Source organism: Hyaena hyaena, unplaced genomic scaffold (genome assembly GCF_003009895.1).
Source record: "Hyaena hyaena isolate Hyena2069 unplaced genomic scaffold, ASM300989v1 scaffold_138, whole genome shotgun sequence".
Taxonomy (NCBI): Eukaryota; Metazoa; Chordata; class Mammalia; order Carnivora; family Hyaenidae; genus Hyaena; species Hyaena hyaena.
The window spans coordinates 876,060-891,213 of record NW_024080770.1 but is presented as its reverse complement, the minus strand read 5'-3'; the positions used below and the strand labels follow the sequence as shown (position 1 = coordinate 891,213).

The window sequence follows — 15,154 nt, the reverse complement described above, 5'->3', positions numbered from 1 at the left end:
GCGGGACGCTCGCTGGGAGCGCAACTGCCGGCACTTGGGGACAAGGTGGATGTAATTAAGGGTGAAGGAGATTTCCAGGTGGAGGGGCCAGGTGAAAGGCGATTCCTCAGTGAGGACAGAAGATAAAAGAGGAGCAAATGCCAGCGGGATTGTGAAGCGGAAGGCCCCTGTCGAGAGCTGAGGTGAGAAACCACTGCGTCCAAGGCTCAGAGGTGTCCTTCAGGGACAGGGTGGCCACGTGGCCCGGTCCTGGTTTACGCTCTGCCCTCGAGTCTGGCTTACGCCCCTTGTCGCAGCTAGGACCTATTTCAGTCTCAAAAGTGTCCTCGTTTGGGTGACAAATTATATGGCCATCCTACTCAAGAGAGAGCCTGCAGGGTAGGGAAAAAGACCAGGGACTCGGGCTCTCTGCATTCACTTGCTTCTTTTGGCCTCCTCCGCCTGCCTCTGACACTTGGTTTTCTCCTTAGGCGCCTGCATGTCCCCCTTTCTCGATTTCCTCCTTCCCTTCCGCCATGTTTCTCGATCCCACGGCCCCAGGAAAGGGCTCCTCCCCACCGCCGGGGACCACCTGGGCTACCCCAGGTCACAGCTCCGTGGGGGCCGAAGGAAGAGCGAGCCGGGGGGACAGGGGACCTGGGGCGAGGCCGCCTGGCTGGGGCCGGGCGCTGGGCCCGCAGGGCTATGGGGTCAGCACCCGCAGGAGGCCTGTCCAGTCCGGCTTTGCTGTCTTGGAGCAGAGCATTCCGCCCTCCAGGGCTCCCTTTCCGGCCTCTGCAAAATACGGACATTGGACAAGTGATTGGACAAGGGATTGATCGTGAATCTTCGCAAGAAGTTGCGTTCCTCTTATCTGATGCCACTTTTCACGGTGGTCAGGTCACACGATGTGGGAGGTCAGTCACCTTGCGGAGACGGTTTGTGTGAACGTGTAGGGGGAGGGGTCTCCGGGGTGCAGAGGCTGAGAACTCGCGTCCATGGAGCCCTTCAAGGACCACCCTGGCGGCACGGCAGCCCCACACCAGCCCCTGATCACCCGCAGGAGGCGCGCAGACGCATGGAGGGCCAAGGCTGGGTGGCCCGGCTGAAGTCACCCGCTGAAGTCCCCGCGGCTTCTGAGAAGGGGGTTCCCAAGAGGAGCTTCGGAGCTGGAGCCAGGAGGTTGGAAGGAGGAGGTGACGACGGCAGAAAAGGAAGAACCTGCTCTCCGGCCCTTCGGTGCTTTTCGGGTGGAGCCCGAGAGAGAGGACTCCACCGCCGGTTACCGTCAGACGCTGTCTGCCCCTGCGCAGAACGGGAGCAGTCTACACCGTGTGTCTGTACTGGAGCTCTCTGGCCCACAGGACTCGGGAAAAGCGGTAAGAAGGTGCTGGGAACCTGGCAAGTGCTCTTTAGTTGGGGTTCAGGGGTGGAGTACCGGGGATGGCAGTGGGTTTCGAAGTCAAACCAAGATTCAAGGCCGAGCTGCGACTTGACCTCTCTGAGCCTCAGTTTGCTCATCAGTAAAATGGGGTTTATGAGGCGGCTTCGCCGGGCTGTGTGAAGCGGGAGGTCATAAATGGCCCTGGAGACCACGACTCTGGGCAGGAGCTTCAGGAAGCGGGGCAGGACCAGGGCAGGGCGGGCGGCGACTCCGGGAGGCCACCGCACGAGGGACTGAGGAGCGGCGCCGCCCCCGGCGGGGACAGGGGGTCCAGATGCCCCCGCCCGGGTCCAGGAGGCTGACCCCGCCCCCCCCCCGCCCCTCGCCTGGGAGATGCCGCCGCGCGTCCCCCGCCTCCCTCCCGGAGCGCGCCCCGGGTTCTCCGAGCCGGGCTGTCACCTGGACGCCCGCCGGCGGAGGGGCGGCGCGCGGGGTCGGGCGGGGAGGCGGGCCCTGGCGGCGGGCGCGGGCCGGGGGGCGGGGCGCGGGCCGGGGGGCGGGGGCCGGCGCCCCGCGGGGAGGCCGGCCACGTGACGCCTGCAGCCCCGGCCGCGCCACCAGGCGGGGAGCGCAGCGGCGGCCCCAGGAGGTGGCGGCGGGCGCGCGAGCCCGGGCCGCGCGGGACTAGCCGTCGGGGCCCCGGGACGGCGGCCCCGGGGGCGCCCATGCCATGGAGAAGCTGGCGGCCGGGCTGGCCGGCCTGCGCTGGAGCATGGGCGCCTTCCCGCTCGACCTCATCGTCAGCCGCTGCCGCCTGCCCACGCTCGCCTGCCTCGGGCCAGGTACTGGGGTGCGGGAAGGGGGCTGGGGGTCCGCGGGGCAATCGGGGACTCTCTGGGCAGGTGCTAAGGGGGCCGTGACCATGTGGCCCCTGCCCTCCCGCTCCCGGCTTCGGCCCCGCGCAGCACCCAGCACACCTTCCCTGGAGCCCCAGGGCCCACGAGCCGAGGGGTCCGCTGCCTCCGGGCCCTGCTCACGGGCACCGGGACGGGGATCCGACACAGGGGCGGAGACCAGGCCGGGCCAGGGTTTTCCCGGCCAGCCAGAGCCCGGAGCGCGGCAGAGGCCCCGCGCCCGCCCCGTCGGTGCATCCCTTTCCCTGTAGCCCTCGGACCCCCGCCCGGGCCGCGCCCCCCTCCGTCCCTTTGTCTCCCGCTTCTCCCCTCGATCGTCCCGCATCCCCTTGGGCCTCGGACTGGGTCCTCCCACCGCCGCCACCACCCCGCACCCCGATCGGCCCCTCATGGGACCCTTCTTGTGCTCTCCTTTCGCATCCCGGGAGCGGCCCCCGGCGGGCCAGCCACCTCGGGGGGAGGCCCGAACGATCAGGCCCTCCCGCCGGGCGTGCCCCCAAGTCCCCGGCCCTCCCTCATGTTTTGCCCCACTTCCCAGGGGCCCAGGCTGCTCTGCCGATGGGACCGTGCAAGGGGGCCCGAGAGGGGACGCCTGGAGGCCGCGCGCAGCGAGGGGACCGTTTGGAGGAAAGGGGGGCTGCTTGGCTGGAGGAGGGGCGGGAGCCGGGGCTGGCAGCCAGGCCGGGGGTTTTGTGTGTGAGAAGAATAGGGGTTTGGCCCGCGTTGGCACACTCGCTTCCCTGAATGCTAATGGGGCCCGCGGCCACAGGCTCCGCTCCTCTCCTCTCCACGGGGCCGCAGCCCCTCCTCCGACCCGCGGCGGGGAGGAATGGGCACAGTGAGCCGCAGCGTGGCCCTCGACCCAGCGGGCTCCGTGGCAGTTTCAGAGCCAGGGCCGTCGGGCAGGAGTGCTCAGTCTTGCTCTCCAGATCCTCAGGCTGTCCGTGTCCGCATCGGCGCTGTCCGCCTCTGGTGTGAACGCGAGAAGCCGGCCCTAGGTGCCGCCTGGCCACTTCCACACATCCTCTTTGGCATCTCCCCTTCCTGGGGGTCCTTTCTGAGCTCCCCAGTCTGAGCAGGCCTCCTTCGGGCTCCCAGGACCCGTCTGGCACCCCTGAATCCGTACACCCGTCTTTATAGTTTATTGTCTTCTCACTGGGCTCCTTGAAGGAGGACACCCTGCTTAGCAAAGATTATGGACTCACTGAGGGACTGGATGAGTGATTGGACAACTGATGTGATGGCCCGGCCGTCTGTCTGTCTGTCTGTCTGTCTGTGACAGTGGTGGCTATGGCTGTGGTTGCTGTGAGTGCGAATATGTGAACAAAAGTGTGTCTTTAGTCTTAAAGGTCCGTGTACCTCTGTGCATTTGGGAGGGGCTCCTTAGTTGGGACCATGGGACTGAGTTGTGTCCGTGGGGTGACAAGGTCCTGCCACTAGGCCAGGTGGCTGTGCTGGCTCAACTGTGGGAGGCCGTGGCCCATAGCTGTCGTGTGTGATGTGTGCCCTGGGCCATCGTGAGGAGTTGCAGAGCAGGAGAGCTTCGTCTGCCCCAGGGCATGAGGGCTTGAGGAAAGCCGGACCCCCTCCCACGCAGTGGGGGCCAGCCCTCCCCCCCCCAAAGGCCTGAGCACATCCTCCCCACACACTTCAGGGGGCCCTCAGTCATCCGGATAATCAGGAGAAGCCACTTCCCATTTGGGTGGGTGGCAGCAGCTTGTGCGCTGTGTCTGGAAGGGCCGGGAAGGAGGCGCCCCCCACCTCCTCCCTGCCCACCAGCTGCAGCCAGGAGACCAGGGCCCCCTGGCCGCTGCGCCAGCCCCTCCTGCTCCCCTGGAAACCGTTGCTGGGGTTGGAGCCTCCTGGGCCCGGGCCCCTCCCAACACCTCTGCCCTAGTGCAGCTTCCTCCAGAACTAGGCTCCCCTTTGGAGCTCCCCCCCAACCCCCCCGCCCCACCTCATCCCTGTGTTCCAGGGACCGGGAGGGTGAAGGGCTGACAGAGGGAGAGCCAAGAAACCGCTTCTCTGAGAGGGGCTGGGGGTATCTGAGGCTTTGTCCCCTCTCCTTTGAGGTCCCCTGAATGCCGAGACTCCTGTGGCTGTCCAAGGGGGGAGGGGCTCAAGCAGGGACCCACAGCCCATAGCCCTGTCTGTGCCCCCAGCAAGGCCCTCCTCGCGTGGCTTAGGCACTGACTCGGGGCTGCGAATTCTGCTGCTGGTCCTGACGCCCAGCTCCAGTGTCTGCTCAGGGAAGACCTCACCTGGTCTGCTGCTCCCCTCTGGGGACCCCAGGCACCCTCCCCTCAGCACCTCAGCTGTGGCCTGTTTTGTGGGTTCACATCTCTTCCCACCTCCTCATGGGCCCAAGTGCTCTGGGAGGGCAGGGCCCCTGGCTCGCAGCGCAGGGCCTGGGCCCGCAGGTCACCCGGGGAGTGGGGACAGAAGGGCTGTGGCTGGGGTGGTTGCTGGGAGCCCGAGCATGACTCCCAGCCCTGAGGCCGCAGCTGGCAGCCCGCCCCGCCCGTCCCCCGAGCGAGCATTGTTGACCTGGGCAGGGATCATGGGGAGCCATCCTGGTCAGGGTCTTGGAGAAGATGTTAGCCTCCCTCGTCCCACCTAATGTGCACTTTACCTTTCCTTCCTCCTCCGTCCTTTGCCTCGCAGGGGAGTATGCTGAGGGTGTCAGTGAGAGAGACATCCTGCTCATTCACTCCTGCCGCCAGTGGACAACGGTGACCGCCCATACCCTGGAGGAGGGCCACTACGTCATCGGACCCAAGATTGACATCCCCCTGCAGTACCCAGGTGTGCCCAGCCAGGGACAGATGACCTAGAGCCGCTGAGGGGGTGTGGGCAGGAGGCCAGGGGGCAGGCCCCGCGGGAGCCACACGGATGCATGAGGATGTGGCTGGCAGGGTGGCGGTTAGGGTTCAGGCCCAGCGGTTTTCATACCGTTTCTGGGGAGTCCTGGGTTTCTGGTTGCAAAATTTTGATTCACTATTTTATTTTATTTTTAATGTTTATTTTTGAGAGGGAGAGAGAAAGACAGACAGAGAGAGAGAGAGGAGACAGAGCTTGAGTGGGGGAGGGGCAGAGAGAGAGGGAGACACAGACTCTGAAGCAGGTTCCAGGCTCTGAGCTGTCAGCACAGAGGCTTGAACCCACAGACTGTGAGATCATGACCTGAGCTGGAGTCGGCCGCTTAACTGACTGAGCCACCCAGGTGCCCCACTCACATTTTATTTTAAACTAATGATCTAAAAATTACTCCTGCTCTCAAATTGCTGCAAATCAAACCTGAACCCTAACTAGAGGCCCTGGGTGTGTGCTGTGAGCTGCCTCGTTAAGGCTTTTTCCGTACAGACCTTCAAGGAGAACGTCTCGTGCTGGGGTCTTCTCAGCGGCTGGTGTGCAACCAAAGTTCTTCAGAAACACAGGGCCACTCAGGCTGATGCTAGAACTCGTCCGTTTTCTCTCCTGATTTTCCCAATTTTGTGTGAAACTCATTGTTTCCACGGATTGGCTTTGTCAGTGAATGTGAAAACTTTAGACTTAAGTAAGATAACAGATAAAAGTAAAGTTCATTAGCATTATCTATATGTTACGTACGATTTTGTTTGAAGAAAGGATTCTGCTGAAAAGCCCAGCCCTTGTATTTTACACATGCTAAAACAGAGGCTTTAGGAGACGAGTGACTTGCCCAGGGTCACACAGCTAGTAAAGCAGCAGAGCGAGGGCTAGAACCCAGGGGACCGGGCTCCTGGGCTGACGCTTGCTTGTACCACACCAGCAATGCAGGGTTCTTGTCACCTGGGTGGGAAGGATGGGAATCTGGTGGCCCCTCCCAGGGCTGCCCCCATGCGCCGAGGATCCCACTGCGCCTGCGTGTTAAACACACGCTGCCCTCCAGATGCGGAGCTGAGCATTTCACCGTGGCCTCCTGGCGGCTGCCCTGTGAGAAAGTCTTACCAGCTCCATCTAGCTCACAGGCTGAGACTCTGGGGGCCTCGGTAGCTCGCCCAGTTCCGTGTCTGTAACCTCGAGTCCCTCCTGGGTACTGCGGTCCCCAGCCCTTCCTGGGTCTCCGCTGAGCCAGGGGGCCAGGACTACGGCCTCTGCTCTTTACAACAATCCTGTGAAGTTGGTGCCCTGCAGCTCTCACACCTCGTTTAAAGGATGAGGAAACTCTGATGTCTTTCTGACCTGGGGTTATGTCCTGAGCCTGGAGCCCTTGAAAGGCCTGCTTAGCAGTTAGCAACTTCCCGGCCTGGGTGTCTGGTATTGGCCCAGGAAGAGGCCCCAGGTCTTCTTGGGATTTAAAAAAAACCAAAAAACAAAATACCAAAAGATTGGAAAAAGCCCTCACTGACAGAAGTGTGACTTTACTGTCCCATTTCAGCTGTGTTATTAAACATCTGGGAAACAAAAGCACAGAGCCTCCTAGGGAAGATTGAGTGCTGGAGGCTTCTGGCCCTTTCCCTGATGCAATCTTCTGGTGTCCCCGAGTGCATGTGGACGGTGTGGTCATGGGGCGACAGCTGGCCTGCCCGGGAGTTGCATCCCTATCCGCATCTTTCCGGTGGGCGGCTAGGTGGCCCTAGTGGGGGAGGGGAGGCCAGGCCCCCAAGGAGTGGGAGGCTGGGGAGTTCGAGGCCCAGCGCTAGTTCCTCCTAATGAATTAATAATAGAGTGGGCGGGGGCAGCGGCGAGACCCGGAGAGCCTCCGGGCAGGCGGGGGAGGGGAGCGCAGCCCAGCTGCCCGGGGACTCCGGGGACCTGGCTGCTCTGAGCCGGTCCCCACTGCCCCGCACGAGGGGCCAGGTGGCTCAGGTCAGCGTTGGCCGGCACTCTGGAAGCTAAGCCGTGTGCTTCCATTTCACAGATGGGAAAACTGAAGCCCGGAGACATTAAATAATTCGCCCAAGGTCACACGGCTGGTTGGTGCCAGAGATGGGATTCAACTAGGTCTGTCCGACCCCCAAGTCCGTACATTTACACACCAGTGTTTAGGGAACTGCTGCCAGGGTCGGGTGCTAAGAGGAGGGGAGACTGCTTCGGCTGGAAGGGATGCAAATGTGACCTAGGAGGGAAAGGGCAGGCTGGGGTGGGGCAGGTCCCTAGGGCGCGCGGCGGGGGAGGGGTCCGGGAGTCTCACTACGCGGGAGGCAGGAGAGGAAGCTGCCGGGGGGGGGGGGGGGGGGGGGGGGGGGGGGGGGGGGGGGGGGGGGGGGGGGCGCGAAGGCTTCCAGGGGCTAGCGCATCGCTCCCGGGGGGTCTCCCTTCCTTCCGCCCGCGGTAATGACCGGTTCTGGGCGCGCGCTGCGGCGGAGGGGGTGGTGCTGGCTGCCATGGTTACATCGATCCGCCGGCCACATCCTCTCCCGGCTGCAGCCCTGACTCGGCTCCAGCTCTCCCCACAGCGGGCAGTGGGCGCCTCTCCCCGCTTGGCTGCTTGTGGTCTGGGGGCTTGTGAGTGCGGGGGAGGAGGCCGCGGGAAGGAGGGGTGGCACCCGCGGTGGGCTGGTGGCCGATGTGCAGCCCCTCTGCCTGACCCCCAGACCCCCGTTCCTTGCCAGGCGCCTCCCCAGTTTCTCTGTGCTGCCGTCTCCGCTTTCTCCTGGGCACATTCCCATCCCTTTCTCGGCTTCACTTCTGTCTGGCCTCTCCGTGCTGATGGGCCCTTCGTTCTTCATTCTCAGCATGTTGGGGGCAGGGGGTGCCCTCAGTCTGGGATTCTGGCTGGGTTTTGGGGGCTCCAGGACCCCCATACTGTATACAGAGGTAGTGTTCGTGTTGATGCCAGGAGTACACTATGGGCATTTTTCTGGGAAGAGAGTTCCCAAAGGCTTAAGACCCACCCTAGCTGAAGACCCACCTGTGGGCTGGTGACCTTCAGTCTGTATCTCTGACCTCAAGCCCTGTACCCCTTGCTCACCCCCCACCCCCAAGGAGGCCCCCCTGGAGGGCCTCACTTGGCCTCCTAAGGACTGGCTCCAGCCCCACATGTTACTTGCGGGTTCCCAGTTTTGGCCAGCAGTCTGCCTGCCCCATGTCTTTTTGTTTGGTTGGCTGGTTGGTTTTTATAGTGTCAAGTTTTTATTTAAATTTCAGTTAGGTAACATACACTATATGGTCTATTTGATTTCGCTATTTCCCATTCTTGCAGAATGGCCTCCCTGCTTTCTTTACAGAAGCTCAACTTGGAGCTTGGCATTTCCTTGCCTGAAACACTGCAATTGCTTTCATTTCTTTTTTCTTTTCATTTCCTTTTTTGGGTTGTCAAATGATCCTTTAATGAAATATTTTCCTTTGTAGTTTCTTAACTAGCTGGGCATTCCACTGCACCACATCACAGAGGATGTCATGAAGGTGGCAGCCTACAGACTAGGCAGTCCCCAAGATTTCTTTAATGATTCCAGAGAGTTCTCTAGCTAAGGATCCATGCTGCTTTTGTTGTGCAATGTTGACCGTTTCGTCAAAAGTGATACTTGCACTGTGCGTCACATTTTTCTGCTTCTCTCTGTGTCTTGGTGATTCCTTGAGGGCTTTGATGATCAGAGCATGGACAGAATGAAGGTCCCACTTCAGCCTGGGCCTGTTTGTTCTGAATGGTCAGTAACAGTGTCCTCCTCAGACTTTTCTGATCACCACTTGTCTTGCTGATGTCCTCACCAACCTTTTTTGGAGACAAACCCAGGGGGCCAATCTTGGGGGCTGGGCAGACATGGCGCTGACTACCCCACTGGTCTACCTTCGGTACATGACTTTGATCTTTTTGGGATCGAACTTAGGTGGCCTGGTGGAGGGGGCTGGTGTCAGATGAGTCTGGACTCAGGACCATGGAAGAAAGTGGCACCTTGGCTTCGTCTGAGCTGAAAGCCAAAAGCTCATTTCTTACTGAGTAAAGTCCTTCTGTCTTAACCTGGCATTTAGAGCCTGTCATAACCTGGTTGCTACTTCACATGCTGTTGGCACCTTCAAGTCCTGGGCACAGGCACTCACCATTTCGGGCAGGCAATCTGCTCTTATGACTCTCGTTTAAAAAAATCTTTTTAAGTTTATTTATTTATTTTGAGAGAGAGAGCAGAGGAGGAGCAGAGAGAGAGGGAGAGAGAGAATCCCAAGCAGGCTCCACACTATCAGCATGGAGCCCGACACAGGGCTCAAATTCACGAACCGTGAGATCGTGACCTGAGCCTTACCCTAGTGAGCCACCCAGGCATCCCGGTGACTCTGTCTTGTTGGTACCATTTCTTCCCTGTAGACTGTCTGTTCTGTAAAACTTTTTTTTTTTAACACTTATTTTTTTTATTTTGAGAGAGAAAGAGATCACAAGCGGAAGAGGGGCAAGAGAGAGGGGGAGAGAAAGAATCCTAAGCAGACTCCACAGTGGGGAGCCTGATGTGGGGCTCGACCTCACCGCTGTGAGATCATGACTTGAGCCGAAATTAAGAGTCAGACGCTTAACCGACTGAGCCCCCCAGGTGCCCCTGTAAAACTCCTTTCGTTCTTTAAAAAAATTTTTTAAATGTTTTATTTATTTCTGTGAGAGACAGAGAGAGAAAGAGAGGGGCAGGGTGAGCAGAGGAGGGTCAGAGAGAGAGGGAGACACAGAATCTGAAGCAGGCTCCAGGCTCTGAGCTGTCAGCACAGAGCCCGATGCGGGGCTCGAACCCACAAACCGTGGGTTCTCCTCTTAAAGTCTGTGCCTGCTGGGGGCATCTGCTGGGCCAGCTAAATAGCCCTCGACTGCAGGTTAGGAAGGCCTCGTCCGAGGGAGGGGGAGGTGATTTTGCTGGGCTCGGGTCAGAGGTCTCAGGGATGTTGGAACAGCGCAGGGTCTGGGAACAGAGCTGGAGTCCTGGGGCCTCCAAGCCGAGGGTCCGCCAAGTGCGTCGGGATGGATCAGCAACCCAAGGTATGTGCTTTGGATGCCAGATCCAGACAGGACCCCAAATTGTCAGCTCCAGCGCCCTCAGAGGAGGACCCTGAGAGGGGAAGGGACTTGTCTAGGGTCACAGCAAGTCAGAGTGGGGCTGGGACAAAGCTAGGAGCCAGCATCTCCGGTGCCACACGAATGCTTGCTTGGAGGCCAGTTCCGTATGCAAGTGTTTGGCTGCCGATTCGCATTTAGATCTCTCTGGGCAGGAGGCTGCTAACGTCCTCGGGCACCCACGAGCTCTCCGTGGGGGTCTAGTTGCGGGGCCTGTGCTCACCTTCCCTCCCTGAGCCTGCTGACCAGCCCCTTCCACCTCAGGCTGATGCAAAGCTGCCTCCCTGCCCGGCTGAGTTCCGGAGGGGCTGGCCCAGGTGAGGGTAGCAAGAAGTGGGGACCGGCAGGCAGGCCTCCCCTAGCAGCCTGTGTTCCTCCTTTGTAGGGAAGTTCAAGCTCCTGGAGCAGGCCCGGGATGTGCGGGAGCCAGTGAGGTACTTCAGCAGTGTGGAGGAGGTGGCCAGCGTCTTCCCTGACCGCATCTTTGTGATGGAAGCTATCACCTTCAGTGTCAAGGTCAGTCCTTGCCACACCAGGCCTGGCGCCCCCACACTGGTTGGAGGGTCGTCCTTAAGGTCCGGGAGGCAGAAGGTGTCACTGTGGTTTCTGGCAGTCCCTTGAGGGCCTCGGGCCATGTCAGAAGAGCTAGGTGTATGACCCACTGGCCTGCAGAACTTTCTAGAAGAGGTGGTGAAGTGTGTGTGGAGGGCCCTGCCCTGACTTGGAGATCCTCAGGGCAGCCTGTCCTAGCGGCCACCAGAAGGGAGAGTGGTTGTTGGGGGCACACAGTACCAACCCCCCCCTCCCCACTTGTGTACAAATGGTTCTTTTCTGTTTACAAACCCTTATCCTTCAATTCATTCCTCTTCACCGTTGCCTTGAGTGGATGGAGTATTCCTGTCCAGACCGTAGAGGCAATGATCGTAACAGATGCCATTTCCTGGGTATTTTAAAAGTATGTCACACCGACATGCAGCAATTCTTCCAAGTAAGAGTTAGCACGTGAGGCAACTCGGGCCCCGGAAATGGCTCATTTAAGGTCGCACGGCTGCTGCGTGGCCTCTCCGGGAGGGAAGGGGGTCCCCTGACCCCGCAGTCCAGAGCTCTTGATCGGGTCTCAGCCTGGGAAAGGCTCCCGGGGCGGTGGGGGCGTGGGAGTGTGCCTCAAAGGTCGGCTTTGCCTGGGGCACCCCTGAAGCCTCGACGCCCGGTTTCTGGGATCCGCAGGTGGTGTCGGGCGAGTTCAGCGAGGACAGCGAGGTGTACAACTTCACGCTGCACGCGGGCGACGAGCTCACCCTCATGGGCCAGGCGGAGATCCTGTGCGCCAAGACCACCAAGGAGCGCTCGCGCTTCACCACGCTGCTGCGCAAGCTGGGCCGCGCCGGGGCGCTGGCCGGGGTGGGAGGCGGCGGCCCCGGGGGTGCGGGCGCCGCGGGGAGCGGCGGCGGGGGCGGCGCCAGGCCCATCAAGGGCAAGATGCCCTGCCTCATCTGCATGAACCACCGCACCAACGAGAGCCTGAGCCTGCCCTTCCAGTGCCAGGGCCGCTTCAGCACGCGCAGCCCGCTGGAGCTGCAGATGCAGGAGGGCGAGCACACGGTGCGCGCCATCATTGAGCGCGTACGGCTCCCCGTGAACGTGCTGGTGCCCAGCCGGCCGCCGCGCAACCCCTACGACCTGCACCCGGTGCGGGAGGGCCACTGCTACAAACTGGTCAGCATCATCTCCAAGACCGTGGTGCTGGGGCTGGCGCTACGCCGCGAGGGCCCGGCGCCGTTGCACTTCCTGCTGCTCACCGACACGCCGCGCTTCGCGCTGCCTCAGGGCCTGCTGGCCGGGGACCCGCGCGTGGAGCGCCTGGTGCGCGACAGCGCCTCCTACTGCCGCGAGCGCTTCGACCCCGACGAGTACTCCACCGCCGTGCGCGAGGCGCCCGCCGAGCTGGCCGACGACTGCGCCAGCCCGCGCCGCGCGCGCCTCTGCTTGCCCGCGCCCCCGCGCGCCCCCGCGCCTGCGCGCACGCCGGCCCCGCCAGGCGACGGCGAGCAGGAGTACGTGAGCCCCGACTGGGCGGGCACCTCGGAGCCTGGCGCGCCGCCCGCCGAGATCCCCTACGAGGAGCTGTGGACGCACCAGGCTGTCGAGGGCCTCGCCGAGGGCCGGACCCGGCCGCCACCCGGGCCGGACCTCATCTCCTTCGGGGCCGCGGGGCCGCCCCGCCTGGAGCCGGAGGCGCCGCCGCCTCCAGTCCCTCCCAAGTCTGAGGCGGTGAGTGGCCGTGGTGTAGGCGGGAAGGGTGGGAGGCAGGGAGCGGAGCTGGGGGGCGGGGAGCGGTTCTCTGCTCCAGGGAGGTGGCCGGCCAGAAGCAAGTTCTCCTGCGCCGCGCGTTGCTCAGCCTCCAGCCCCTGGAATATGGGACAGAAGGTGTCCCAGGGGTGGGAGGAGAGAATGGGAAGGATGCTGGGGCATTTGTAGTAAGGGATATGGGGGATGGTGGCACTGGGAGTTCTCCAGACAAGGATGCTAGCGGGTCTCTGGCTTGAGAGAGTTTGGGGATGAGCTCAGAAGGCTCCACAGAACAGGAGCCCTTTAAGTTGTCCAGTGAAAAGAAGGTCCCATAGTGGAATAAGTTTACAAAATGTAGTGGATGACTCCTAATCCACCCCCTCCTCACCGTTGGAACCACAGAACACTGGTTCATTAAAGGCTCTGAGAAGTCCTGCACTAAGGAGCCCTATCTGCATATCGCAGAATTTTGCAACCACACTGGTCCACAGAAACGGACTTTGGCTGTTAACATCCCAGGGAGTACACTTGGAGTATATGACCTGTAAGGAAGGGATCTACATGGCCGATGGCCCTTTCTTCTCCCTGTCACACTATTTTCTTCCTCTCCTTTCCCTGGAGGAGGGACTAGGTCTACTTATCTGTTCTGGATCTCCTTATATGTATATTCTTACATTCGTGATGGATTTCCAAGGCCATAGGAGATGGCGCATGTGTCGTGGGCTCTCTTGGAGTGAAACAGGCTGGAGAGACCTAGAGGGCTGGGGTGGGTGAATGCAGAGGTGAGTGAGGCGGAGGCAGCCTCTTGGCAAAGTGGGGCAGTGTCCATCCCAGACACCCTCCTTGCCCAGCTGCTGGGGAAAGGGGAGGTAAGGGGCGGCCCACTGCTTGGGGACAGGACCTGGAGTCTCGGCCCTCTGCCTGCAGGTGAAGGAGGAATGCCGCCTGCTCAACGCCCCACCTGTGCCTCCCCGGGGTGGCAGCGGCAGCGGCCGGCCCTCGGGCAGCCCCCCGGTGCCCCCACGCTTCCCCAAGCTGCAGCCCATCCACTCCCCCAGCTCCAGCCTCTCCTACTACTCCTCTGGCCTCCAGGATGGGTGAGCCCCTTCCTTCTTGTGGTGCTGGGTCCTCCCGAAGGGGCCTGGGGAGGGGAGCCAGTGCTGAGGAAGAGTCCGGGCCCGGGGGTTCGGAGGGCCTCCGTTCCTGAGCTGTGCCGGAGCTCGAGGGCGCTGGGGCCACACTTTGCTTTCCACCTTCCCGCTTCAGTTTGTTCCTTTCCAAACTGGTGACGGCTGGGTGGGGACACAGCCTGGGATCTGCCATGGGATGGAGTGCTCCTTGCCATGTGAATACTTTCATCTCATTTGGCCTAGTTTCACTTTTCCTGGGGCAGGAGAGGCTGGAAGAGAGCCGAGGGCAGTCCCAGGCGGTCTCAGGCCTTGGGGGCTGGGGTGCGAGCCGGCCTTGCTGGGGTCAGAGTGGCGGTCTCTGACCTGGCAGGGCGGTTTCCGTGTGTCTCTCTGCCCGCAGGGTGGCCCCCCGCAGTGGCAGCGGCTCACCGTCACCAGATGCCTACTCTCTTTACTGCTACCCGTGCACCTGGGGAGACTGCAAGGCCGCCGAGTCCTCGGGCCGCCCGCCCCCGGGCCCCCTACCCTCTACCACGCAGCCCAGCCAGGCCGCCCGGGCCCTTGCTGAGCCCCTGAGCAGTCGGGCTGCCTCCCTCTTGGGGACCGACACCCCGGTCAAGGCGTACCACGGCTGCCCACCTCTGTTCAAGGCCTCTCACCCACAGAAACGCTTTGCTCCGTTCGGGGCTCTCAACCCCTTTTCAGGACCTGCCTACCCCTCAGGCCCTTCCGTGGCCGCCTCTTCTGGGCCCACAGCCACCTCGAGCCCCCTGGCTACCTCCAGCCCTGCTTTTCCCCCAGGCCCAGGCTCACCGGGCCAGGCCTGCGCAGCTGCTCCCACCTCCTGTGCCACCTCCTCCTCCTCCTCTTCTGAGTGGCAGGAACCAGCCCTGGAGCCCTTCGATCCCTTTGAGCTGGGCCAGGCCAGCTCCCCAGAGCCTGAGCTGCTGCGCTGTCAGGAGCCCAGAGCTGTGGGGGCACCTGGGCCTGGACCCTGCCTTTCGCCACTTGGACCTTCCAAGGCCTTTGAACCAGAAGGTTTGGTGCTGCGGCAGGTCCCCACTCCATTGTCACCAGTGGCCCTGCAGGGACCTGAGGCAGGCGGCGCACGGCTCGTTCTTGCCCAAGGGCGCCTGGAAGGGCCTCCTGCCAGTCCCCGGGAGGGGGCCGCAGGCTGGGGGGGCCGCGATGCCTCCCCTTGGCAGCCCCCTGCTGACCTGTCTGCACTCTCCCTGGAAGAAGTCTCCCGAAGTCTGCGTTTCATTGGGCTCTCGGAGGACGTGGTGAGCTTCTTTGCCAGAGAGCGCATTGACGGCAGCATCTTCGTGCAGCTCAGCGAGGACATCCTGGCCGAGGACTTCCACCTCACCAAGCTGCAGGTCAAGAAGATCATGCAGTTCATCAAAGGCTGGCGGCCCAAGATCTGATGTTCCCCGCTTGTAGCGGCACAACCGGAAAGCTGGCG

At 61.9% G+C, this 15,154-nt stretch overlaps 1 protein-coding gene across 1 annotated transcript; it reads left to right on the top strand.

Annotated features, from left to right (window-relative positions):
• Positions 1-2,093: 2,093 nt before the first annotated feature.
• GAREM2 (GRB2 associated regulator of MAPK1 subtype 2) lies at positions 2,094-15,154 on the top strand. Its single transcript, XM_039238349.1, has 6 exons — positions 2,094-2,205; positions 4,942-5,082; positions 10,656-10,786; positions 11,498-12,541; positions 13,487-13,656; positions 14,090-15,154. The coding sequence occupies exons 1-6, from the start codon at positions 2,094-2,096 to the stop codon at positions 15,114-15,116; spliced, it is 2,625 nt and encodes an 874-aa protein (XP_039094280.1). The 3' UTR covers positions 15,117-15,154.